Source organism: Lacerta agilis, chromosome 1 (assembly GCF_009819535.1).
Source record: "Lacerta agilis isolate rLacAgi1 chromosome 1, rLacAgi1.pri, whole genome shotgun sequence".
Lineage (NCBI taxonomy): Eukaryota > Metazoa > Chordata > Lepidosauria > Squamata > Lacertidae > Lacerta > Lacerta agilis.
This window is the reverse complement of record NC_046312.1, coordinates 40873309-40901008: the sequence shown is the minus strand read 5'-3', so window position 1 is coordinate 40901008 and position 27700 is coordinate 40873309. Positions and strand designations below refer to the sequence as shown.

Below are 27700 nucleotides of genomic sequence, written 5' to 3'. Positions count from 1 at the left end.
TCTGTTTGTTAAATTAATTTTATTTTGCCAGCTATTTTAAGAACGGCTTACTGCATAAACACAGTTCCAAATAATCCCAGCAGTGAATGGACTGGTACAATTACAAAACTGATGTTCAAATATTTACAGGACCTTTCGCCTCCATTTTCCAGTTTGCGTATAGATGGGGTAACTAAAAAACCCACATTCAGGATTCTGTTCATATTCTTTAACTTGAATGAGTACACCCTAGATTATTTACAGTTTGGAGATAAGCTGTGCTTACTGGTGATCAGCTTGTTCAGCAGCAGCACCCGCCCCTTTCTCAGCAAAGTAACAAACATATAAGCTTGGCCTTTTCTCCCCCCCAGCCACTCTAGCCTGAGAGAGTTAACTTTAATGCCAGCTTTTCATCATTCAACAGGAACAAATGAGGATAATGCTGCTATATTGGCAGTTCTGGACTGGCATTCCAATTAATGCTCAAAAAGGATTGATCTCTTCAGGCCAACGCCAGCCCTAACTGGGCCACCTTCCTATGACGCGCTTGTGGTAGTGGTACCTATGTTTCATAATGCCTTAAAACGAGTAACACGCTGGAAAATGAAGGCAGGACTATGCGGGGAGATTTGCAGCAATATCTTGGGCAGAGAGAAAATCTGAGTTCTCTGTACTTTCTTTGTGGAGGCACCACACCAGTGTCTGGCCCACTCCCGTCATGCTGATCACGCGATAACCACGCTTCTCCAGCTTGTCCAAAACGATCCGAGGGGCATCTTGCACATAGTATTCCCAGCTGTTGTAAACAAGATGTGGAAACAATGAGAAGAAGCAGTTTCCCAAATAACTTCAACTGAACTGTAACCGCCACTTGGGGAAGGCTACCAAATTTCCATCAAGGTTCTGACAGCGCGATCTGTAAACCTAGAGAGTAACTGGATGTGTAAACTAAAGTAGTGCAGATCAGGGTTATGCCCAGTTACGGCTTTGCCATCCCAAATTTTCGGAAGACTTGGGACAGGGTTGGGAAACCTCAGGCCTTGGGGACAGAGGTAGTACTTTCTGGATGGGATTCCCCTAACCCAGAGATTTCAAAACTTATGTGTTGCGAACACTCCCCACGCTGGAAAGGGGTTAGTTTAACCTCTGGTTTGCTAGTAAAACTGAATTACTGTGTCACGAAATGATGCATGTCTAAAAAGTGTGTCGCCAACGTGAAAAGTTTGAAAAGGTCTGCCCTGGCCACCTGCTTGTGCAATGGGGCTTCCTCCCTTCTACCCATATTTGCAATTGGCTCTCTGGGTTGTGAGAACTCCCAGAACAGCACACCAGGGAGAAAAGGGGGAATTGTTCGTCTGGCAAGCTGAAATGCTTGTGCTGATGGAATGATCAGAAGAGAGCAGTGTTCGAAACTCAAAGCTAATGGCCAAATGGCACCTTAAATCTAGGTTGCATTCCCCAAAACTAATGGTTTAGGCGCCTTTTTATTTTTACTTTGTAGTGGAATTTATTGTTGTTGTTAATCATTTCTATGCCACTTTATATTTAAAAGAAAAAAATCTCAAAGCAGTTTACAACTCATTAAAATACCAAATGAAACAATCCAGAGTAAAGCAAATTCAAGCTGCAAGGTAAATACTTCAGATCCTTCTCTAAGTGACGTTTTGCTTTCCCCATATTTATTTACCTACTTAATTTATAAGACTCACAGGGACGTTGAAGGGATTAAGGAGGGGGATGAGCCATGTACTGCTTAAAGAAAAAGGTGGGAGATAAATGAGATCTGCTTACCTGCTTAGGAAAGCTGGAGGAACCAGCCAGCTAGAGATGTCAGTTGCCAACCTGGCATCCAGAGATCTCCACGGGATCACAATTGGACCCACGCCAGTTGCAAAATGTGCCTGGCAGCTGGGGAATTTCTAATACTGGAAAAGAGTGACACTGAATTCTTCCCTAAATCTGGCCGTTGGGACTCTCCTCAGGCCACACCCCTTACTAGCCCCGATTTACACTCTCCTTAAGTGTCTTTGCCTGGCTAGAATGTGCCTTTAAGCTCTGATAATACTCCTTACTTGCTTGAACAGGGGATACGGAGAGAGATGTGAAGAAACTAGCCTACTGTACAAAAGTAGAATTCACAACTATTGCTACACCCACTTTTGCATCTGGCCCCGCCTACCACTAGCATGTGGCCCTTGCAAGTTTGCCAGAAGAGAATGGAGCCCTCAGCCTGAAAAAAGGTTCCTGGTCCCATCCTAGGGGATACAAGAGCCACTTTGGTGATTGTAATCTTCCAAACTTCTGTTTCAAGATTTGGAAAAGGGTGCAGAGAAAGGCAGGGGCCAGTTTATTCTGAAGGAAAATCAACTAGTATTTCTGAAGCGTCTCAAGAATAGCCAGGAGTTTGATTCTGAAATATGTATTTTATCCACTGTGTGTCTGCATAGCACATGCACTATGAATAATCCTATCTTAAATGTCTTATTACTCAGCAAAAGTAAGGCCCCCTTCAATTTCAGGGCATACAGTGTATTTAATGGAGGTAGGGAATAGTGTTGTACACACCAAAAAGCAATTAATATTGGCTCCATCACAGAAGATCACAGATATGATTAATCATTAATCATTAATCTTGAGCAATACGTTAAATCATACAGGCTAAACCTATTAGCTAGCCTTTTACAAGGAACAGGTTGTAATATGGCGCTGTGGTCTAAACCACTGAGCCTAGGGCTTGACGATCAGAAGGTCGGCGGTTCAAATCCCCACAATGGGGTGAGCTCCTGTTGCTCGGTCCCTGCTCCTGCCCACCTAGCAGTTGGAAAGCACGTCAAAGTGCAAGTAGATAAATAGGTACTGCTCCGGTGGGAAAGTAAAGAGCATTTCCGTGCGCTGCTCTGGTTTGCCAGAAGTGGCTTAGTCATGCCAGCTCCCTCGGTCAGTAAAACAAGATGAGCGCCACAACCCCAGAGTTGTCTGCCACTGGACCTAACGGTCAGGGGTCCCTTTACCTTTTTTATTCAAGAAATATCAGCAGCTCCACTTCTATGGGATGGTCAAAAAGTGTATATTATCTAACTCTGTGCCTGTTGCTTTGGATAGTAGGCCCCATACAGACCAATCACACTATCTAGAGTGGCTTTATCCAACCTGGTGCCCTTCAGATGTTTTGGACCACAACTCCCACCAGCTCTTGCCAACTTGGGTATTGGCTGATCTAGATAGGATTAGCATGAAGCTTACACACTTCGTGGCAGAGTAAGGTCAAAACCAATTGAAAATGCAAGTTTGGAGTTGAACTTGGCTATGGAATCTTCAGCATATATATTTGCTTTTTCCAGTTTAGGAATCACTTATAGAAACACATAAAAAATGCCCATTGAACAACGAGGAAATAGGAAGGACAGCCTACAACTAACTGAATCTAACTGATAAGAAATTAACAAGGGAATCCAAACTGACTCTGCTCTTGATACATCCCAACTAATAAAGGATAATTAACATCACTGAAACATTTTTGGCATTTCTGTGGTCCTTGCCACATATTTTGGGCTAGATGAGAGGTCGTCTTGCTCCGTGGGGAAATCCATGGCTGTGTATGACCCGAATTCAAGCCACACATTCTCCATTTATTTAGGTACTTTCTTGTTAACTACATTTGTAAACCCAGCTGATGCATGCTTGTTTTAAGATTTCCAGGCTTACTCCAAAATACTTTTTTCAATTAAAAAAAGTCCACTTGCACCTTTAAAACAGGGGTGGGGAACATGTGACCTTCCAGTTCCGGCTGAACCAGAACTCCCACCATCCCTCAACATTGCCCATACTGGCTGGAGCTAGAATCCAACGATATCTGGAGAGCGTCAGGTTCCCTACATCTGCTTTAAAACTAACAGGAATTATTTTACTGAAAGAGCAGGTTACCTGCATAATCATTTAGTGCAACTGGATTTTTAATACAGCTAAAAGCTACTTAGTTGTAGCACATTAAGTGTTGTAGATATGCCGTTTACAACTTGAAGGGCGCCATAACTGCTTAGAACAGCAATCTACCCTTAGTATGGCTCAATCTCCACCTTGATATATTAATAGGCCTCCCTTGGTTGTGTTCCTACTTGGTTCTCTGAACTGATCCCTCTGACTTAACCTTCTTGGAATGCAGGTTTTCACACCCACAGCAAAGATGCCAAGTATAGCCCTACATTCCACCAAGGCAGGTTTGTTATTTTTTTCCCCCAACTCTTCCTCCTCTTCAATTACAAAAGGGAGGAGGCAAGCTGCGCAGCTTTTCGCCGTGGCAACGGAGACAGGAAAAGCACCCACTGACTAAACATTGATTGCATCCTAGAAATGGATGGGGTAAGAATTAGAACTTGCAATGTTTGGAGACACGTCAGCCAGAGACAAGTACAAAAGTTGACACGAGGGAGTGACACTTCTCACAGCAAGCCCTAGAGCAGGGAAAGGCCACGTGCTACCCTCCAGTTGTTTTGGATTACAAACCCCATCATCCCTGACCATTGGCCCTGCCTTCTGGGGCTGATGGGAGTTGCAATTCACAAGTTCTGGAGGGCACCATGTTGCCTATATCCAATCTAAAACAAGGTCTCAGGTAAGATTCCTCTCACATCAAGGTTTTTAATGCTTGATGTTTTTTTTTGTTTTTAGATATGCTGAAAGCCGCCCAGAGTAGCTGGGGAGACCCAGCCCAATGGGCGGGATATAGAATAGAATAATAATAGAATAATAATTTATTGGCCAAGTACATTTTTCAATATACTTGGAATTTGCTTTGGCTACATTACAATGTAAAATACATTATACAAACAATAGTAATTTACAGAGCAAGAGCCGAGGCTGCCCTTCTCGGCGCCTCTTAAGCTGTGTTGGTGAGTGTAGGCCTGCCTCCTAGGCCCGATGGAGTTGGCCGGAGGAGGGAGCGGTCTTCCCAGACACTCACAGCAGCAGCAACAGCAACAGCAGCAGAGCTTATATATGAATAATAAAGTTGTTGTTGCTGTTGTTGTTGTTACATCCTACCACATACTTGCCACGCACCTGCTGGAAATGAACAAGGACACTTCTCTAGTGAGCACAAGAACTCAGTGGCAGGGGTGTGGACTCTTTTTCAGTCTAAAGGCCAGATTCTCTCATGTGCCACCTGCCAGGAGCCACATTCCAGTGGTGGGTAGGGTCAGAGATAAAAGTGGATGCAGCAATTGATGCAACTCTTACCTTTTGACATTAAGCTACATCCCATCCACACAAAAGCGAGAGGGTTGTTTTCCACCACATGCACACACCTGGAGGGGGCATGGCCTAGGAACAGTCTCAAGAGTCAAAAAGAGGCCTCGAGGGCCACACTCATCAACCAAGGCTTAAAGGTCCTCACTCTTTCTTGAAGGCATTTGCAGGATGGCAGCTGATCAGAATTTTAGGGGGCCTCTCAAGACAAGCTGGTGCTTCCAACAAATGCCATTTTCCAGCAATTCAATTTTACACATTTTCTCTGCTAGTAAAATAGTTGCTTTCAAGTATAAGCTGTATGATCAGGGAATATGACAATGAGAAGAGAAAGAGCAGAAAACATCAATAAGAGTGCATTGTGGTTTTAAGGGCATGATTATAAATGATGGGGGGTACTAGTTCTTCACCATTTCTTAGTTATTATCTCTGAGGTAAATGTTCATGTGGGAGGAAAATGTTCCTTAATTTTCCTCTTCTTCAAATCTGAAATACTTGTTTGTTTCAAGAGATTTTCAGTCTCACCTTATAGTTATGAAACAATAAAGTATCACCTTCAAAATTGTGTGTTTCAATTGTAATTACAGGGTTCTGTATTGTGTGGGGACCTTCCACAAGTATAGGAGGCTTCCTGCTTCAAAAGTTCACTCTCCACCATTGGAGAGTGACAGGAACAGTGATGGTGGGCCAAAGCTTTGGGTGCTCTTCCTCACACAATGCTACTTGTGGGAGAGATTATAACACCTGAAAAGGGCTTCGGACATACTTGAGAGAATGTCAAAGGAACACCAGACTGAAAACAGACTGAGGACGGGAAGAGGAAAATGCACAAGGCGGAAGTTGAACTAATGATGAGGAAGCGGTAGAACATTTACTCTTCATGCAGAAGGTCCCAGGTCCAATCCCTGGCATCTCCATGTTGGTCTGGGAGAGAGCTCCACCTGAAATCCTGGAGGCATGCTGCCAGTCAGTGCAGGCAATATAGAGCTAGATGGACCAATGGTCTGACTCAATGCAAGGCAGCTTCCTGCATATTTAGGTGCTGAAGCAAGATGCTAGTCCTGCAAGGGACAGTGGCTGGAACACTCCTCCTGAAATTTCTCAGGATGAATGGGCCTTCATTTATTTATTTATTTTACTGTTGTTCCAACCCTATTCTGGCATTAAGCCCACACACGATGTTTACTGCATGAGAGGAAGGGCAGGACCACACTTGCTGGTCACAACCCCATTGCTCAGCCCTGCTGCTCTCCATGCACTGGATGGAAAGGTCTAAAGCAGGGAGCCTGACCTGCAAGTGTACAAGTACCGGTATATAGCACGCTTCTTCCTTCAGATTTTTCCCTCCCTAATGCATGGATAGCAGAGGCGGGGCCAGCAGGGGACAAGATGGAAGGGGTGGATCCAGCAACCGCAGCTAGGCCTGAAGAGGACTCTTTTCATTTACTTTGGACTGAAGTCCAGGAAACATCTCAAAAGCAGGGTGGGGTGTTCCATCCATCCTAAAGAATACACATAGTTTTCACAGAGCTGAATCATGAAGGTGACCAGCAGGGCATGGTTTGGCCATAGATGCGGTGTGTGAGGAAATGTTTTTAACCACTTAGATCAGAGGTAGCCAACATGGTGCCCTCCACATGTTGACATAAAATGTAGGCACTGAGTTGGTAATGTACTTTTCACCGTGCCTCTAAATGTTTAGATTCCAATTCACATATGAATATATTTTAAAAACTGCCTTACACTGTATGAGTCAAACCACTGGTCTATTGAACTTAGTATTGCCTAAAAACTAAACTAAAGTGTGGTTCTCATATTCACTTGGATTATCTACACTTGTTACTTTATTTTTGTTTCATTTAGACTAGCAACTGGATGTGTGGAATGAAATCCACTGAAAAACCTCGGGTTTGAGAAGTGATAGGAGCATCTTGCCTGCAGTGCTGTAGCTGTGATGGCCTATTCACACATGCAAGGTGCTATTTGAAACTGCAGGCATCCCGTGATGAACACAAAGACGTGTGAATTGCCCATAAGTATTGTATTTGCAGTGCACATGCAAAATCAAAAGGCAAAAGTCGAGTTATACTATCAAAATCTCTGCGTGGTTAACCAAAGCATGGATAAGCAAAAAGATGGGAGAACAAATACCCACAGAAATACTTACAAATGGTTCCCCAACATGTTTCTTTTTGTGGCCCCAAGGTATTGCATCAGATTTGGGTCAGAATGCTCATCACCAACCATGGTGGGCCCAACCTCCTGCAGGGAAAAATACCTGGTTTCATTACTGAAAATCATATTAGGATCAAGGTATTCATTCATTCTATCTAGCAAGAGAGTCTAATCCATCTAATCCAAGGGTCAGGAACTTGTGGTCATCCTGATGTTGATTGATTGTACTCTTATTTTTTTCCTTATTCCAATGAGTATATTACTTATACTGTAGTGAATTAAGAGACTTTTATGCTGTTAAATACATGGCACAGGAAGGTGGACACAGCAGGCATGCAAAACAAAACATTCTGCTAGAGCTCCTCCTGCAGGCTGAACAAAGGACACAGGAATTTCCATATGCATTGTTTTTCCTGCCAAGTTAGTTATTATGCTTAAATCCAGATTAACTAGAGAGAAGAGAAATACAGTAAAGGATTAGAAGAATAACTGTTTAAACAGTTACGCTACTTAGAGGCACTTAGGAAGCTGAACCAGCCTTAGCTGCAACCAAGATCACTAGTCACATTTTTTACTAGCCTGCCTGCCCAAACGTACAAGTCCTATCAACCTGTAAGGGGACCAGGGAGAGAGGCAGAGAGCACTTCCACTTTTTTCCCACTTTACAGAAGCAGCAGCAGCAGCAGCTTTGACTAATTGTTGCCTGGAGCCACTTCCTACTCACCACAAGCTAAAGGTGAACCATTTGAATGCTTGCAAAATTTTACTCAGATCTCAAAGGAGCCACTTTGCAGTTGCAAATATCAGGGGCGTCGTAGGGGGGGCGGGGGGCGGGCCGCCCCTCGTGCCGCCCCTAGGTGGGCGTAACATTTTGGCGCGTGGGGGTGACTTGCGGCGGCCCCTCCCACCACTCCCACGCGCTGCCGCTCCCTCCGTCACCCCGGGAGCAGCAGCGCTGCACAGACGGGGTGCTCGACCCCGTTCCTGCAGCGCTGCTCCTCCCGGGGTGACCGGTGGTGCGTGGGGAGTGTTGGGAGGGGCCACCGCAAGTCACCCCCACGCACCGCCACTCGCTCCGTCACCGTGGGAGCAGCAGCAGCGCACAGTGTGTGCGGTGCTGCTGCTCCCGGGGCGACGGAACGAACGGCGGCATGTGGGGTGACAAGCGGCGGCCCCTCCCATCACTCCCCACGTGCCGCCGCGCCGCTCCCTGCCCGCTGTGCTCAGGGAGCGGAGCCCGGGGCGAAAGGACAGGGGCAGGCCCGCTGGCCCAACCCCTCTCCTTTCCCCGGGACGGCTCCGCTCACGGAGCGCAGCGGGAGAGGGGCGGGCCAACTGGCCCGCGCGGAGGCGTTGTTCCGTGCGCATGCGTCATGACGTCATGCGCACGGAGCGACGCCCCGCCCCCATGGGTGCCACTGGGCTTGCCGCCCCCAGCAGCCCAGTGGCTAGCAACGCTCCTGGCAAATATACTGCTTTAAATATACTGTTCAGAGCATGGAGTCTCAAAATATGCTAAGAAGCAACCTGCCTTTTACCCCAAAGGTCAAGATGCTTGCCAAACGGCAAAGGGAACCCACAATGGCTGTGCCTAATGTAAACGACAAAGAGGTTGCAATGCTAAAAGGGTTCACTGTGTGACCAGACCACGTTTCAGGAAAGGGCTCATTCAGAAACCACAAAGGAGCTCTTTCGCGCTCACTGTGGCATGCAGTGCCTACAAGAGCATGCCACAGCCAAATGACCTCGCAAACCCTCTTGTCCTGCAGAAAACATATTCAGTGCAACAGCGTTTCCTGGCCAATTTGTTCAGGAAATGACTTGGCATTCCAGCTTCATAAGCCCTTTGAGTTTGAGTAAAGGGACCGAGTGCTGCAGGAAGTGGCCAATAAGCTTTGTACATCCTTGGACTGTATTTGGGAAAGAGAAACTTGCACTGTTTGAAATGGCTGTAGGCAGACAACAAAATGTTGCCACCCTACGGTTTCCCCCCTCATTATTCATATTAGTTAATGGTCTAGTCAGTGTTCTAAAGCTTCTCAAAATTCGCTCCTTTCGTTTCCTACAAAATATGCATTGCAAATAAAAAAATGTCAGATTCCTTTAGAAAGCTAGAATTTATTCATACTCAGGGTGTAACCCTAAACATATTCATTTGGGAGTAAGTCACCCTGAACTCAACTTACTTCTGAGTAAACAGTAGGATTGTGCTGTTTATCGCTTAAGCAAATGTGTGATGTGTTGGTGGCAAGGGAAAAACAGGTATAAAAAGGAGAATTTCTAGATGCCAAGATCCAAGTCCATGCCAGCAGAGTTTTAACATCACAAAATATGCAGCAAAGTAAAGCATGGAAGTATAGGCTGTTAGACCTTTAAATTATCCCCCTGTAATTTTTTTTAAAAAAACAACCTTCTTCCCCAGCATAGAAAAAGACCACACATTTGGTCAGTTAAAAATGGTTTACTTACAAACTCTGCAAAGGTCATATTCATGTGCTTTTTCCACACAGCATTCAGAAAAAGTTGCAGGCAGTAAACCTGACTTAGTTACAGTGGTAAATGTTCCTAAATTATTGGTATAGGAATTGAAGAGAGGTTTGTTAGAGCCATGTGGTCTGAGCTTGGAGCAACCAAGGTAGGCTGACAAAAACGAAGTTTGATTACCTAGTCCCTCCCAAGGTGGGCTATGTCTTGCAAGACGGCTTTACTCTATGGTCTTAATCCCTTCGTGAATAAATTAGACCTAAGCATGTAGGTTATTTGAGGCTGGTTATCCCACATGATCCACTACAGATTTCTTAAAACTTTTTTTTTTAATGTGCTGCAATGCAGAGTGTACCACACAAGAGACACAAGGGAGCAAAGGTGAAACTTGATAGAGCTTTTCATAACAAATGAGGGTAAGAATATCCATTTGTGTATCAGAGAGGAACTGGACTTTTAAACTTTTATTCGATTTTTAAAGCACAATTGTGCAACCCCATTTGATTCACTATGCACTGCGACACACTGCCTTTGTGTTTACAGATCAAAATGACTGGAAGTTTCTTCCACGTTGCCCTTTGCCATGCTTCACTCATTTTCCAGTTGTTTTGTAACTCCATTTCTTTCCTTTGCTAACATTCAATACATCTAGCCCATGCAGCTTGATGCTCTGGCAGGCAGGCAGGCAGAGGCCCCTGCAATGAATATAATGGGACTCTGCTAGAGTCTCTACCCAGCAAGAACAGGGCAATACATCTGCACAGTTCCTGCCTCCCTTTGCCCGAAGTCACTCAGGTTGAGATTAGCACATTAAAAAAGCTAAGACTCAAAGTGCTTCCCGACAGTCACTATTTTGCAGAAGGGATTTCCCTGTATCAGGAGATTTTTAATGTTTGATGTTTTATTATGTTTTATATGTGCTGGAAGCCACCCAAGAGTGGCTGGGGAAACCCAGTCAGATGGGTGGGATATTATTATTATTATTATTATTATTATTATTATTATAATTAAAGTATGTATCAGAGATTTAGGTTGGTGCAACGCAACAAATTCACTTCTTAACACACTTTTTGCAGCTCAAAAAGCGACAGGGAAATGCACAGGGAAATGTAGGATAAATGACTGATTAATGGGAAGGCAAGCAAATCAAGATGAATGCTCATAGTCATACAACCACCCTATAAGCCAAGGGTCAGCAACCTTTTCCAGCTGTGGGCCGGTTCACCGTCCCTCAGACCATGTGGTGGACCGGACTATTTTTGGGGGGGAGGGGATGAATGAATTCCTATGCCCCACAAATAACCCAGAGATGCATTTTAAATAAAAGTACACATTCTACTCATGTAAAAACACCAGGCAGGCCCCACAAATAACCCAGAGATGCATTTTAAATAAAAGGACACATTCTACTCATGTAAAAACACGCTGATTCCCGGACCGTCCACAGGCTGGATTGAGAAGGCGACTGGGCCGCATCAGGGCCCCGGGCCTTAGGTTGCCTACCCCCTGCTAAAAGCAAATCAGAGCGACTGCTCAACCAAGACTGGTCACAGTTTAATCACTACATAAGCTTTCTGCAGGTGGAGGGAGGGAACTCTTATGCGGGTCTGGTGCAGTAGCAGAGCCAAATTTAGGAGTAAGGGGTGGCTCCAGGCATGCGTGCTTAGTTAAGTGGAAAAGAACTGGTATATGTGCCACCATATACAAAGCTGTCGGTATTCTGAGATTCCACAAAAGCATAGAGTACAAAAAGTGGCACTGGGACCAGAAATTCAGCTTTACAGTTTTCCTTTCCTTTCCCTTTGATTTTTAACTCAAGCTTCTAGTCCTTATGGTCAAAAATAAATTGGAATGTGTGGGGGCAGTGCTCAGCAAAGGCCAAGTGACGTTTTCAGTTGGCTAGGAGATGCGGCTTCCATGCCCAGTACAATCCAATAAATATCCACTCAGAAGTAAGTTCAGCGAAGCATGATCTCAGATGTGTTTAGGATTCCAGCCTAAATTATGGGAAAGAGTGAGTGAAGATATGCCTAATCTGCATTGTGTACACAGGTCGCAAAGAATGGGAGTGACCAAGGCGTGGAATCTTTCCACTTTCTTTTACGGACTGAGCAGTGCTGAAATAATATCACAGTGTATGTAATGTCACAGTGTTTTCCAACCTTCTGCATGCAAAGCATAAGCAATACTACTTAGCTCTGTTCCTTTCCCTGGGGTTTGCGTCACATTACATTTTTAAGTGTGCAGATAAAATATAATGCGTCAAGCAGCTTTAAATGTGCTCATTTGGTTCCATTTAGGCATATACAAATACACATCACCAAACACATAAATACTTATATACATATTTTTATGCCTGCATATACATATACATGCCCCTCTCACAGGTCTGTTTTGAAGAAAGAAAGAAGGAGCACCATATATGCTGTTTTGAACTCCTAAGAGAAAAGGTACGAATATACAAAATAGTAGCCTTCTACCATTTTTTGTAGGATGAGCTGGTGTAGTGCAGTAGCTAACAGTCTAATATAGGAATCAGGAAGTCCTTGGTTCAAATCTTACCTCAGGCATGAACATAGATAATATAAACCTAACCACTTTCTTTGAGCCACAGCCTCCTATCTACAATATGTGAGTAATAAAACTGCCCTACCTTGTGGAGCTTTCTTAAGAACTACAACAATAATGTACCGGTATGTAAATTGATTTGAATACTAAAATATTCTACATAAATAAGCAGTATTAGTCATTCACATGTAACAGAACTTCTGGCAGCAGTTGTTTAAATTCACATCAGACTCAAGCTGCTTGTCATGCAAAGCTACAACATATTGGATTTCAGTCCCTTATTTTTGTCAAGGAGAGAAAAAGTAAGCGCTATTGGTTTACAATCCAGGACATGCAAACTGTCTTATCATGCAACTATTCTACAGAATCACGGGTTCCTTCCTCAGCCTGAATAACAGCAACTTTTAGCATCAAAAAGGCAAACTTGGTACTCGTCTGATACACTGGGATATATCCACAGTAGGTTCATGCTAACAGACCACCCTTGGGACCATCACTCAGCAGAAGGGGACACCTGTCGAGCATCGGAGCATCCGTTGAGAACTGCTGCACTAAGTTACCTGGACAGTTTAGCAGGTGGCATCCCTGAAAAAGGAAGAAACCCAGAAAACAGCCAAGTATGTTTCGATCCATGCCTAGATCACAAAGCCACCCGGCCTGGGGGGTTTTGCCAACCACACCGCCACCAGCCCTAAACAGCACAGAAAGAGACAGCCCCATCGGAATCCGAAAATACTTATGCACGCTCAGGGGCCAAAGCAAGAAACAAGGGCGGGCAGCTGTTTAATGCAGGGACGTATTGCCTGGCAGCAGCGGCACCTCTTACAAGGCAAATTGGATCAACTTCTCCCCGCGCCCCAGTCCACCTCTGCAAGCGGACACGGGCCGGCAGCAAACCTTTCGGTGCCGCCCTCGCCTTCCTGGGCATGAGCACCGACGGGCTCCTGCTCAGCACCATCCCGGAAAGCCCACCTAGAGCTCCCCCCGACCTGCTCACCATGCGGATCTGAGTACTGATGAGGACGTACGGCATGATGCCCCGCCGCGCTGCCCCCAAGGTGGCTGCCGCTGCTCCCGCACGCCCCGCTTTTGCAGCGCAGCGCCCACGTGACATCCTGCCAAGCCGCGGCCACGCCCTCGCTCGGAGGAGCCAATCGGCGAGCGGGTAGCGGCTCTGGAACGCGAATTGCTTGGCCTCGGGGGGCGCGGGCGGCTTAAGGGGCGCGCGGCGGCGTTCGGTCGCTTTTGAGCTCCGAACTGGACTGCTGGGGGGGGGGGGGTGTCACGTGGGAGGAACCCTCTCGTCTGCACCCTGCTGCGTTGCATACCCGGGTGGGTCACCCCACAGCCGCAAGGCTCCGCGGGGCAGAGGCTTCCTTCCCCACCGCCTTGAACTCCTCCGCATCGAAAGCCGTGCACCGCCACCAACCTCCTGCTCCTCCCTTCAGGCGTTTCTGTCGCTGCAGACAGACAAGAGGTTGGTGGGTGCCCCATATGCCCTCATAGACTAGCCTCCGTCGGCACCCCCTCTGTGTAATATACGGCATGATACGCCTGCCGATCTTTAAGTGCCATCCTGATCCTGTACATGTCACAAAATAAGGCTTGCATAGGACTGCAAACTCTCCCGCTGAAATCGATGCAAATGAGAAGCATTTCAGTTTGGCTGGATGTAATATAGTCTGTGCTTTTTTTCTGTAGAAAATGTCTAGGGGTACTCTCGTTTTGACTCAAGAAAATCATTTTATAGTTCAAATTAGGAAAAATAAATACAGTAAATGGACGAAAGTACAAAGATTCACAAAATGTTTAGGGGTATGCGTACTCCATGATCACTGCAGATGGTGACAGCAGTCATGAAATTAAAAGACGCCTGCTTCTTGGGAGGAAAGCAATGACAAACCTAGACAGCATCTTAAAAAGAAGAGACATCACCTTGCCGACAAAGGTCCCTATAGTTAAAGCTATGGTTTTCCCTGTAGTAATGTATGGAAGTGAGAGCTGGACCATAAAGAAGGCTGATCGCCGAAGAATTGATGCTTTTGAATTATGGTGCTGGAGGAGACTCTTGACAGTCCCATGGACTGCAAAAAGATCAAACTTATCCATCCTTAAAGAAATCAACCCTGAGTGCTCACTGGAAGGACAGATCCTGAAGTTGAGGCTCCAGTACTTTGGCCACCTCATGAGAAGAGAAGATTCCCTAGAAAAGACCCTGATGTTGGGAAAGATGGAGGGCACAAGGAGAAGGGGACGACAGAGGATGAGATGGTTGGACAGTGTTCTCGAAGTGACTAGCATGAGTTTGGCCGAACTGCGAGAGGCAGTGGAGGATAGGGGTGCCTGGCGTGGTCTGGTCCATGGGGTCACGAAGAGTCGGACACGACTGAACAACAACATGCGTACTCCTGCATCCCCCCCAGAAAAAAACAACACTGAATATAATTAAAAATATTTACCACAGTACATGGCAACATTAATCTGCCCTCGCTGGGGTTTCCATTCCTTCCCTGAAGTAGTGGGCATGTAACTTGGGGGTACTCCTGAATCCTTTGCTTGTCGCTTGAAGCTCAGGTGGCCTCAAAAGGAGTGGCTGTGTGCCAGAGGGCAAGTGGGGTGGGGGGGCCTCCCTCAATGGTCAGTTAGTTAGAAAGACAAAAGGAAAATTTAGGATGGAGTTTTGTGACAGTTTCTAAAAGTCAGCAAGCTGAAGAAGGAGTCATGTTTTTGAGGATGTCTAATTTTCTGTTTGAATCCAGGACTATGTCTATGGGTGGTGGGGGCAGCGGCAGTGCTCTGAACCCCTCCATGGCAAGCTCAGGTTGTATATAAGTGTAAATAAACCATATTATCTTAAAGAAACCACAGTCTCCGCTGTGCCTCATTTCCAAAGGAAACACGAATTCTGGGTAAGTGGCTGGACCCCTGGAATCTCGTACTGTTGTGAAGGTTGTGGTGCCTTGTATCAATACAATTCATAGACTTCCTTTAAATAAAGCAATGAGTTTTTGAAGATTGGGGGAGCAATCTTTCACTCATTTTTTTTGCTTTTGAACCAGGAGATGGGGCTGTGCACAACAGAATAATAATATTGAAATAGCAAATGAGGGGCACGGAACAGTCTCTACATATTCATTTCCTTTGTCTTGTATTTATTATTTTATTATCTTTGATGAAAAAAGCACAAACCTCTCAGGTTCCCAAGGTATAGTCTGAGGACACATGAGGCCACCATCTTTCTAAAGCTGATGAGGTCTGGATCTGGGTCAGTGCTGGGGTGGGTGAGTACCCGAAACCACGTATATGCTGCCTTGAGCTCCATGGTGGAAGAAATATAGAATATAAATGTGAATGAATTATTCATTTGTAGTTTGACAGAGCATCTCATTTTCTGCTTCACTGTTGTTTTCATGGATTTCTTTGTTCAGTCGGCATAATTTTCAATAAACTCAAACATTACAAAACACTCTAAGCCTCAAGTAACCTTCATCCAAAGGAAACCGAATCCAGGTGTGTGCTGTGCCCATGGAACTTTTCATCACTCAGAGTAGTGGGGTGAACATAACAGCAACCAATTGTGCTCTGAGCTTTTTCATGCAATTCATGTTTAAGAAGGCTTGAGGTGATTTAGCTGCCTCGTAAATTGTGGTTTGGTTCCTTTACATAATATTACAGATAAATGGCTGTTTAAGCAAGGTCTATTTGTGTGTGCCGTTTTTGTTGTTGCAACAGCTTTTTCAAATTAATGCTTTCTTCTTCACTCTATAAGTGCTACAACCAATCTTTGAGTTTATTAAGATTGTTCATAGTTTCTTGAGATCAGCCAACATTATTAAATTAAGAGATAGAGAGTTTCCTTCCTACACAGAGCGAACATCCTTTTTCTATCCTTCCTTTTGGTATAAAATATATTCGAGGCAGTTTACAAACAATAAAGCAACTATAACAATGATTTGCAACAAGGCTAAAAACAATAAAGCAACTTTTACAAAGTTTGCAGTAAAATCCTTAAAATGGGGGGGGGTCCCCAAAACATCTCCCTGGAATAAAACAGTATTTGCTTCTTGTCTAAATAAAATCAACCTTCTTGGGAGGCTGCACCATTGCCACTCTCTAACACCCACCCACCATACCTCTGAAAATTTAAGTGGGCTCTTAAAGGGAGAGGTAATACTTAAGATATGCTTGGTCCAAGCTATGTCTGCCTATCAAATTAGCATCCACTTGGCTGATAAAGGATTGGTGTGATCTGATTTGTGCACAGCTTGGGTAGCTCTGTTGGTTAGAGTATGGGGCTGATAACGCCAAGTTTGCAGGTTCGATCCCCATATACCGGTAGCTAAATATTCGTGCATTGCAGGGGGTTGGACTATATTATCCTCAGAGTCCCTTACAACTCTACAATTCTATGATTCTGCTATCTGATCTACTGACTCCAGACAAGCCTGTCATCCACATTCTGCACACTGAAGCTTTCAGACTACCTTCAAGGGCAGTGCATTAGAGTAATCTAATGTGAAAGTGATTAGAGCAGGGTAAATTGAGGCCAGGCCTGATTTATCCAGGAAAGGGTGCAGGTGGCATAAAAGATAAAAAGGTCAAAGGTCATCCTGGTCATTGGTGCTGCCTAGGTACCCAGGAACAGGACTACCGTAGATTGAGAAGGAACCCCCAAGCTGTGGATCTGATGCTTCAAGAGAAGAGCAACCATATGTGTACCAGTGATGGGAATGCACTGGTGCCTGAGTCAATGGTAATGTGCACACAGCCTGAGTAACCAGTGATGCATTCAAAAACATTTTCTGTTGTGGCTCCCCGACTATGTAACATCCTACCCTGGAAGCTCAAATGGTGGAGACCATGATGAGTTTCTACCATCAAGTAAAAACATCCTTATTCTTCCAGGCATTTGGGGTGAATGAGTGAGGCCACATTTTCAGTATTTTTAGACCATTCTGTTGTTCATGATATTTTCAAAATCACACAGACATTGCTATAAATGACAAAAGACGGAATACAAATCTAGATAATAATTACAAAAAGTTACATGGTTCGTTCCTTCCAACTCTATGATTCTATGACTTGAGTTGATACTCTTGAAATGCGCACTTAATATATTTGGATGACTAAAAACATCATTTGCACATTCTGTATTTTTTTCCTTTTTTATCCCTAGGGTCCCACTCCTTTTGTTTCTTGGTTTATCTGGGGAAACCTCTTTTGTGTTTGTAGAAACTTTCAACCATCGCCATTTTACTGGAGTTGAAGAGATTATTACAAGATGAAAAGTCTGACAGTGTGTTGACACTGCAGTGAAAAGTCACATGCAAATATAACCAGCCCTGGGAACATAAAAGTTACTATTATTTAAAAAATAATAATCTAATTTTTACTAAAACTTGGCACATAATTAAAGTAATTACATTTCCTTTCTAGTATTCTTCTTAATTATTTAAGTTTACCTTACTCTGGAATATTACCTTGTCACTGTCCTTTGATCCTGCTCCATGAAATGAGGTCATGGATTTGTGTGTGTGTTTATGATGGAACAATGGTTTTCATTTTGATGTCATGAGTAAAGAATTAGTGACTTTTCCTGTTAGCATGAAGAAATAAAATCAAAAACAAGAAACATCTGGGAGAGAAAACTCTAATAAGTAACATTTTGTACTAACCTAATTACTAAAAACAAATTAAATCCCGACAATGCTACTCTGGCTACAAGATGGGCTGGCTGACCCATTCAGGATTTTCTTATCTCTTATATGCATTATTTCTTTGGCTTAATCACTGTCGGGTGATTTTGACCACAGAAGAGCATAACTGAAAAAGGATGGGGCTAATTTAATAACTATCACATCTAAAAGAAAGGCAATAGCTCAATAGTAGGAAAAGCTTAATTCCTGACATCTGTTATGAAAAGGGTCTCAGGTACAGAGCTGGAAGTCCTGAAAAGTAACTTCCAGTCTTAGTAGGGAATACTGTGCTAAGTCGAACTCAGGGCAGTTCCTTTTCCCACACCTGTCTTTCACCGTGGCAATTTCTATAAAGTTCAGAGATGTCGGACTCAAGGCAGCCTGGGAGGCACACCTTCTCACCTATAAGCCTGGTCCCCAATCCCAGATGTCTGGAAGCTGTTTGTTGTTACTTCTGACTTGAAGGATGAATATTACTATTGTTTTATCACTTGTTTAAAGCTGCAATCTTATCCACACTTATAAGTAGGTCTTATTGAATTTGGTTTAAGTGTGCATAGGATCCGGCCGAATTTGGCTTATATGATAACACTGAGGGTGTTGATCACGAACATGGCAGTGCTTAATGGGTTTTTACCATAGTCTGACTCTGAATATTGTTGCCTGGTAGGTTTAGTTTAAAGAGAACAGTTGGATATTACTTTCACAAAGGCTGATGTTCCAACACCAGCCAAGTCCCAGAAACAGTCCAAGCTATGATTTATAATACTGTCTAGATAGGATCTTTAATATCCGCAAAGGCCTAGCTTCAAACTCCCGCTGTCTTGAGCCTCTGTTATTCCTTCACTGATAACAAACGGATAGTGAATAATAATTTGAAGGCTTGCAGCAACGTAGTTTCCTTTTTCCACTCACCCTTAGGGATTTGTCAGATGAAATCTATTCCATTTGCTTTCAACCCAAAGCTCTTACGTCAGCAATGCAACCCGACAGGCCAAGAGCAGATTTCTAACAGTATTATATAGCTGGAACACTCACAGACTTCAGGGACTGCCTTATGTCCTGATCTGATATTATCTGTATGATGCAAAGGCCAAATATTGTTTACTGGAAAAAATTGAAGTTTGGTGACTTGCAAGTGAAATCCCTGAACACTTAAACGTGTCAACTTGCCTTGTGTTTGCAACAAAGTCTTGCATCACCAAACTTTGTGACTTCTATTTAGGCATGTTCTGGCATGAGCCCCACCTCCCAATTTACCCATGTGCATTGGCACACCCACTATGTCACTGACCTTCCCATATTGCACACAACATCCTCATATGTCTCCTCCCAACCCAGCCAGTAACAGACCGTCCCAAGTTGTGAGGGGAAGATCTGCAAGGGGCTTTTCACTGACTTTAAACTGAATGGGAATTGAATTATCTTGCACAACCGGGGACCCCGCGTTATCAGTGTTCCTGATTGCAGTGGGGCATATGTGGGCATCCCTGCTGCCTTCCACATTTGGAACGTAGGAAGCTGCCTTATACAGAGCCAGGTCATTGTTCCATCAGCCTTTGGTCGATAAAACATTCTATGGCTTTTTAAATGTTTTTGTGGGAGGGGTTTATTGGTTTGTTTTTGTCTTAAGTATTTTGTGTTCTCATTTTGTATTTTTATGTTGTGAACTGCCCTGTGATCTTCAGATGAAGGGCAGTATACAAATTTAATAAATAAAAAATAAAAATAATGCAGATGGGGTGATCTGATAACCATTATAAGCAACCAGGACCCTGGCAGAAAGACCTGACAAAAATGTTGTGCAGGGCTTGGCCTGGAATGCTTTAGCCTAGGGCAGTGATGGCCAAACTTGGCCCTCCAGCTGTTTTGAGATTACAACTCCCATCATCCCTAGCTAACAGTGGTCAGGGGTGATGGGAATTGTAGTCCGAAAACAGCTGGAGAGCCAAGTTTGGCCATCACTGGCCTAGGGTGGACCCTAGATGTCCAATTAATAAAATGCCATTTTCAGGCTTACATTGAATGGATAACTTTAAAATATGTGGTTATTTTGAGGCTGTTATAAGTCCCAAGGGGGAAAGTGTGTTGCCACAGAAGCTGTAAGATTAGATACCGGTATGTGTGATTTAAATTTCCCAATGTGCAGATAGTCTTATTCATTTATTAAACCTGTATCATAACCTCCAGGATGTATGGGGTTTTAGAGGGGTAGTACCTCTGGTGGGTAGGGACCCAGGTGGCACTGTGGGTTAAACCACAGAGTCTAGGGCTTGCTGATCAGAAGGTCGGCGGTTCGAATCCCTGCCACGGGGTGAGCTCCCGTTGCTCGGTCCCAGCTCCTGCCCACCTAGCAGTTCAAAAGCACATCAAAGTGCAAGTAGATAAATAGGGACCGCTCCAGCGGGAAGGTAAACGGCGTTTCCGTGCGCTGCTCTGGTTCGCCAGAAGCGGTTTTGTCATGCTGGCCACATGACCCGGAAGCTGTCTGCGGACAAACGCCGGCTCCCTTGGCCTATAGAGATGAGCGCCGCAACCCCAGAGCCGGACACGACTGGACCTGATGGTCAGGGGACATGCTTCTTCTGGGGCAGTCTGCCCACTTTTGGTCCCCACCCTGCACTCAGCTCTCACCTGTAGCTACTAGAAGCTGTCAGCATGGGACAGCAGCCATACCCCAGGAACGGCTACGGCTTTGACTCGCCAGCTAAACCAGGTGAGGGTAGCCAATCGGTCTCAAACTCTTGGGGAGTTAGGCACTTTGCCTGTGTGAGAAGAAAGGCACATTGAACCGTTTAGATCAATACTAAGTCCAATAGGCAAGAAGGCGGTTTCTACACATCCTGTAGAGGTAAGTGAGAGGCAGATTCGGCTCATCAAGCCGGGAAGGTAGCCTATCTAGGACTAGGAGTCAGAAAACACTGATCCTAAACCTCCATCTGTCAGTCTCCCCCTAAAGAGTTGAGAGCTGCATAAGCAGAGAAAACTCCCTGCTGCTTCAATCCCCAAAAACTATTTATACCCATGTGGTCCAGCATCCTGTTTCCCACCGTACTCTCCTACTTTCTCCCCCAACTAGCGTTTAGTAGCGTACTGCCTCTCATCCTGGGAGAACATATCCATCATGACTCCCAGCCAGGGCCAGATTTAGGTTTGATGAGGCCCTAAGCTAATGACGATAACGGGGCCCTTTATATGTCCAGCTGTCCTTTGTCAACAACAAATTGTCGCTGTTTTTTGTGTTGAATATATGCTATATGGTAATTTATGGACCTAATAGGTATCTAAAGCCATTTGCCTCTGTTGCTGTGTGTAGGTTTTATTTTATTTGTTTCTTATCTTATATTCTGGAAATGTACATCCAGGTTTTTTTTAATTCCCCCCCCCCCCCCCGAGAGTGGGGTCCTAAGCTATAGCTTGTTTAGCTTACACGTAAATCCGGCACTGCTCCCAGCCATTGATGCTCCCAAACCAACCTCAAGCCGTTTCAGATTCTTGCAGCGTTCGAAATCAGGGCATCTCCCAATGCGGCAAGTTAGGAAGAGAACAGCCTGTTTTAATTGTACAGTAGGTACACACCACTAGCAGACGTCTGGGCAGGCGCCCGGCCGCTCCTGATTACATCCCACCCACGCCGGTCTGCTGTTTTTCCCACCCGTGTTTCCCTATTGCTCAGGCATAGGCAAACTCGGCCCTCCAGATATTTTGGGACTACAACTCCCATCATCCCTAGCTAACAGGACCAGTGGTCAGGGATGATGGTAATTGTAGTCTCAAAACATCTGGAGGTCCGAGTTTGCCTATGCCTGCTACTGCTCCTCAGTGGGAGGCCAGAGTCTCCACTGTTGGAGGCAGTAACGCTCCTGGAAACACCTGCACTCCGCTCATGCTTGTAGGCTTCTCATGGGCGCCTGGTTGGCCACCGGCCACCGCGTGAGAACAGGACGCCTGTTTTGCCCGGCTGCTGGTCTGCTCCGGCAGGGCTTCTCTCTACGTTATACAGGCGTGGCCTCCTTTCTCTCCGTCAATTCTCCGCGCCACCTTTTCACCGGCGGAGGGATGAGCCGTGTGCTCTAACGTCATTTCTATGCGCCGGCGAGAGGACTTACCTGCGGCAGGGTAAGGGGGAAACGCGAGGAACAAGGAGGGCGGCGGATGGTGGCCGCACGAGGACAGATCCAGCGAGAAGCGCAGCGGTAATTTAAATAGCTGGAGAAGGAGCGCTTTGAAGGAACCGTCGCCTTGCGGCTTGCCTGACGCTTTGGGGGAGCGCGCGGCCTCCTTTTCGAGTAGGGGAAGGAGGCGAAGGAGGAGAAAGGGACGCTTGCCTGGTGAAGCGTCAGTTGCCGGGCACATAGAGCTACACACAGGCAGAGAGAGTGGGGGAGAGCGAGTCTAGTGTCACTTCTTAAAGAGGGACGGTGTAATTCCCATACGTGCCTACTCTGGAGTAAATCCCACTGAGTTCAGTTCGCCTTACTCCCATGTAAGTGAGTGCAGGATTGCACCCTTACTTACAACACTCCATCTCTTGTCAATGCAGCCCAAGAGGTCCGCCTGTGGCGCAACGCAAATCCTGTCGTCTCTGAGTTGCCACAGATATCTCTCTCTCTCTCTCTCTCTCTCTCAAAGCGTTTTGCTGCTGACAGACCAATAATGTGGCTCTTCGGAATTTAGAACTCAGCCTTCTCTGCGCATGCGCCTGGAGCGACGGGAGATGCTGGGGCAACGCGCTTCCTGTCGCCCATGGGTGGGGGTCGGGGTGCGGGTGGGGAAGGGGGGTGTGCCTCAGTTCTGCGGCTCACAATTTCCCGCTATCTCTGAGCACACCCAGTGGGTGGCGATCCCTACATGCTCCTTCTTTCAGTAACGTTTGTGGTTTAAGAACCGCAGTGTCATCGCGGGGTCAGAGGCTTGGCCCAATTATCAAATCGCCTGAGCTGGGTAGACAAGAGTTTAAAAGCTGTTTGGTGGTTTTGGACCCCTAAGGCTCAGCATTTGTTATCTCGAAACACATCATGTAGATGATGCTGACAAACCATATTAAGGGGAAACTGGTATATTTACATGTAAGTGGGTTTAGTTTTCTGTGTATTTGTGTATGTATTTATGCATGTATGTGAGAGAGACAGCTAAATTTGGAAAGAGTGACCTGGGAAGAAGATTATGTGGCTTCAGTTCTTTGAAATTGCTCCTAATGCGGATGGCGTCCTGCTTTGAAATGGGAGTGTTTTTGGCAAGGTTGCTGGGTTATCACTTGTGTCCTCCTTGTTACCTGTTGAGCTCCTGGATTGAACTGTATCCAGGTATTATCTGTGTCAAATGTGTATAGCTTCAGCTACAGAACTTTATCATGTGGAATGAAATCTCATTGAATGACCTTTGGTATTTGATATAGATTTCAGTGTAAAATTCTGTTTCCCCTAAGCATTAATTTGCTATTGAGGTCACCAAATCATGATTTCCCTCCTGTATGGACAGAACATCAGAGTATTTATTTTTACTTATTCTGAGAAGTAGGTTGCGGTCTATCTCTCGTATTGAGGAACTGACAGTTATGTTGCTGCACCCTCTTTGGTGTTTTTTTATTATTTAAAAAATACTTAGCTTGTAAATATTTTAGACTTATTTTATTTTGAAATATTGTTAAGCACATAACACTTACCATGTGTTATAATCCAGCTCTTTCTCCTTCATGTTCTATCTATTTCATAAATACAAATTATGGCCTGCTTGAATTGTTTCAGATGCATCATGTCCAAAATGGTGGTCTTCCGTGTGGGACTTGGTGTGGTCCTGGGCGCAGCTGCAGGAATAGGTCTCTTCTACTACTTCTACAAACAAAAGAGAAAAAAGCCCCAGCAAAGAGGGCGATCCAAATCACCAAACGTACAGAGTCAACATAATGCTCTGGACCCTAAAGAACACACACAAATTCTACAGCCTTATAATCAGGGTACAAAGATGGTTTCCATTTTTAAAAATTATCTTTTGTACTTTTATTTTTTCCAATACTAGAGTTACTCAAACTGGTAAGAGGTTGTGAGGTTAATTTATCACCATTAAACTTGGAATTCACATGCCTAGTATTACTCTTACTTGCTCAATTTCAGTGAAAGTATGCTCTTGAGATGAATGTGCAGATTAGTTGAGAATTCTGTTTGTATCTGATAAGCTATAATTACTTTAAAAATAAAGACACAACTCTGCTGAACTTGCCAAATGAGAATATATTAAAAGATTCAAATTTTCTGTAAATTAACAAATTACAGTTAGACGTTAAGTTGTAAATTCTTGATGTGTACAAGTCTGCATATGCACAAGGCTCTTTCTGCAGACTGGGAACATGGAAAAGCAGTTATATCAGTGTAGGTTATATACCCTTGTACTATTTATCTGCAAAATGTTGGCGGTTAGTGTCAGGGAACCGTCAGAGCCCAGCGGAGTGGTGGAAGGGCTCTGCGAGGCTGATGGTTCCCAACACCACCAGAGCTCTGTGGGGAGGGGGCTGTGGGATGCTCCAGACTCCCAGCACCGACTAAGTGGCTCAGTGGAGGAGGGGGCTACGACAGTTCCATCACCCCAATTGCGTAGAGGGGTGAAACGCAGGGATGAGAGGAGGAGACTTGGGTGCCCAAGTTCTTTTGTTGGGGGTGCTCACAAAAAGCGCCACTTCCAGGATCTTAGAGTGACTGAGACGGACACGGACTTTTGATCTCTGTAACGTATATAGTTGTATAATAAATCCTGTAAATAAGAGGATCCAGAGTCAGGACTTTTTACTCACGAGAAGCCACTACAGAAACCTTACAGTTAGCATGTTAGCATTGCTGTATCAATGATATGTACAATGCTATGGGAATTGACTGCATTTTTTTCCAGAGCAGGTTTTTATCTCTTTTTCCTGGGAAGTCTCTGGGTTCTCCATTCAGGGAGAAGCTTCCTTATACCAAGTCAGAGTTTTGATGCATCTAGCTTAGTATTGTCCACCTGACTAGCTGACAGGGGACATTCCCCTTCAAACCTGGAGGTGCCAGGGTTTGAACCTGGGAGTTTCTCCATGCCTAGTTGTGTTGTAGCTGCTTCATTTTCTTTCTCTAGTTCCACGGATGAGACAAGCACCAGTGGAAGGTGGTGATAGCATCCCATATACAGCTCATCTAACACAAGAAGAACAGGCTGAAGTGCTGAACCGTCTAGACTTTGTGCTCAAAAGCCTTATAGAACTGCGACATGAAGTGGAAGAGTTGCGGAATAGCCTGCGGGGTTTAGCAGGAGAGATTGTTGGAGAAGTCAGGTTAGTATAAAGCTATTACCTGCAGATTCCGGGTTGCTGAAAATTACATGAACCATGTTTTGGATGAAATTCTTATTGTGCTTTCCTTTTTTAAAACTGTCACTGCTATTTGTAAAACAGTAATTCTTCCAGAGTAATTTCACTGATATTCAGCAAAAAGCTATGGATATGCTAGAGGCACATGCCCTTACAAGGATATTTAATTTCAACACATTCCTCTCTTTTTTCCTTCAGCTATCTACAAAGCGTCAACCTTTATCACACTAACCAATATTTAAAATTCGAACTATTTGATTTCATATCTGTTGCAAAATGTTGTTTGTAACAGGTTGTCAGCCCCCAAAATTGATACCGGAGCAGAACACTGGTATAAAGCAGTTTATCAAGCAGTTCATAATTGAATCCAAAACTAAGAAATGTGTAGATGTTTGTATTATGGGAAGAGTAACTTCTGGAATAACTCCACTGGAAGGTTCTGGGTGAAGCCTTTTGAATGATTCATGTTAATATTGACAGCTGTAGAAAAGAAGCAGCAATGAAAGAGCATCTGATGTAGGCTGCAGTCCTATACACACCTCGGGGGAAGTTTCATTGCACTGCCATGCTTCTTAGTGGATGGCCATTTATTTTTTCCTGCAAGTTCTTCTTAGTATAGTATATTTGGCTAGATGATCTTTTCCTAACAGATATCCCAGACTCCGTAGACTTCACAGCCTTATCTAATCTGTAAAGTTGAATCCATTTTTGTCAGTTTCCCTTCTTAGTTATAATTGGAGATATAGTGAAATTATTGTGTAAATATTTGTATATGTCTGTTATACTTTTATATTCTATGATGCAATAGTTGAACAATGTCTGATTTTGTAGGACTGATCTGTATTATACTGAGCATACTAGAATAATTAGTTTGGTGGTTTGTGGGTGCATTAGAGAAGGAAAAGGGAAGCAAACAATTAATGGGAAACAAACAATTAAACAGCGTAAGTGTCTCTTAAAAGGGACGCTGGTGGCTCTGTGGTCTAAACCCCAGAGCCTAGGGCTTGCCGATCAGAAGGTAGGCAGTTCAAATCCCCCGACAGGGTGAGCTCCCGTTGTTCAGTCCCAGCTCCTGCCAACCTAGCAGTTCGAAAGCACGCCAAAAAGTGCAAGTAGATAAATAGGGACCGCTCCGGTGGGAAGGTAAACGGCGTTTCCGTGCGCTGCTCTGGTTCGCTAGAAGCGGCTTAGTCATGCTGGCCACATGATCCGGAAGCTGTCTGCGGACAAACTTCGGCTCCCTTGGCCAGTAAAGTGAGATGAGCGCCGCAACCCCAGAGTCGTTCGCGACTGGACTTAACTGTCAGGGGTCCCTTTACCTTTAAGTGTCTCTTGTGCTAATATCTCCTCTTGCAGAACCCAACTAGAGGAAAGCCAGAAGATTATTCGGCGGAGGCGTGCTGTATATCCCAGAGAAAGGAGTGATTCCACAGGTTCCAGCTCTATATATTTCACAACCAGCTCTGGAGCTGCCTACACTACTGATGGTGAAAGTGAGGGAGGGTAAGTGAGAATTAGTTCAAAGCAAGGATTAGTTTAAAGGGATTAACTTGTGGAAGCAGTTGGTTCTATAAGAGAACTGACTAGTAAAATATCTATTCTGTGCTTAGTATTAAGCCTCATCAGGGAAAGTTCAAGGAGAAGTAAAATGTTGTTAGATTTCTATGTAATTTTTTCTTTAGTGAGCCTTGCTGTTCGCTTAGGGCAGCCTTCAAGGTGACAAACACTTTGGAGGGGCTTGTTTCATGCCTAGTTGTGAAATTTGACATTTCTGAACTATATGTAAAGAGTTTGGAGCTAGATGTCACTTCAAAAGCTTTTAAGCAGAGATTGCATGATGCATCCCTTCAGATAGACAGATCAACTGTAGAAATTTTTAAAATAGCACTACAGGGGAATCACTGCTTACATAGGGGTTTCATTCCTGGCTGCCAGACATGTAAGTGTGACGTGCCCAAGTCCATTCCACTCCACCCCATTCCGCCCTACCCCCTTTGGGTGCCAAAAACAGTGCGCTTGTCAGCGGCCACACATTTGCTGATCTCGCACGAGTGTGGAGGTGCCTGTATTTTATAAGATTTCCCTTGTGCTCCTTTTTAACTACCTTGTTATAAGAATTTCGAAAAACTGAGAGCTAGAATGGCCTTCGTTTTCTAAAAGTTAGTTATTAATTAAAAAATTACATCCCGCTTTTCATCACCAGAACATAAAACAAACTCTC

At 44.6% G+C, this 27700-nt stretch overlaps 2 protein-coding genes across 2 annotated transcripts in view; one reads left to right on the top strand and one right to left on the bottom strand.

The window, feature by feature from the left end:
* On the bottom strand, positions 1-13549 carry GCHFR (GTP cyclohydrolase I feedback regulator). Its single transcript, XM_033145381.1, has 3 exons — positions 13448-13549; positions 7391-7485; positions 1-775 (listed from the first exon to the last, which is right to left on the bottom strand). The coding sequence occupies exons 1-3, from the start codon at positions 13481-13483 to the stop codon at positions 595-597; spliced, it is 312 nt and encodes a 103-aa protein (XP_033001272.1). The 5' UTR covers positions 13484-13549; the 3' UTR covers positions 1-594.
* Positions 13550-22265: 8716 nt separating this feature from the next.
* The window catches only part of RMDN3 (regulator of microtubule dynamics 3), a 30005-nt gene continuing 24570 nt past the window's right edge, over positions 22266-27700 (top strand). The window contains exons 1-4 of the mRNA XM_033145372.1: positions 22266-22342; positions 23894-24102; positions 25248-25443; positions 26836-26982. Coding sequence (XP_033001263.1) covers positions 22302-22342; positions 23894-24102; positions 25248-25443; positions 26836-26982 — 593 coding nt within the window. The 5' untranslated portion in view covers positions 22266-22301. The remainder of the gene's footprint in view (positions 22343-23893; positions 24103-25247; positions 25444-26835; positions 26983-27700) is intronic.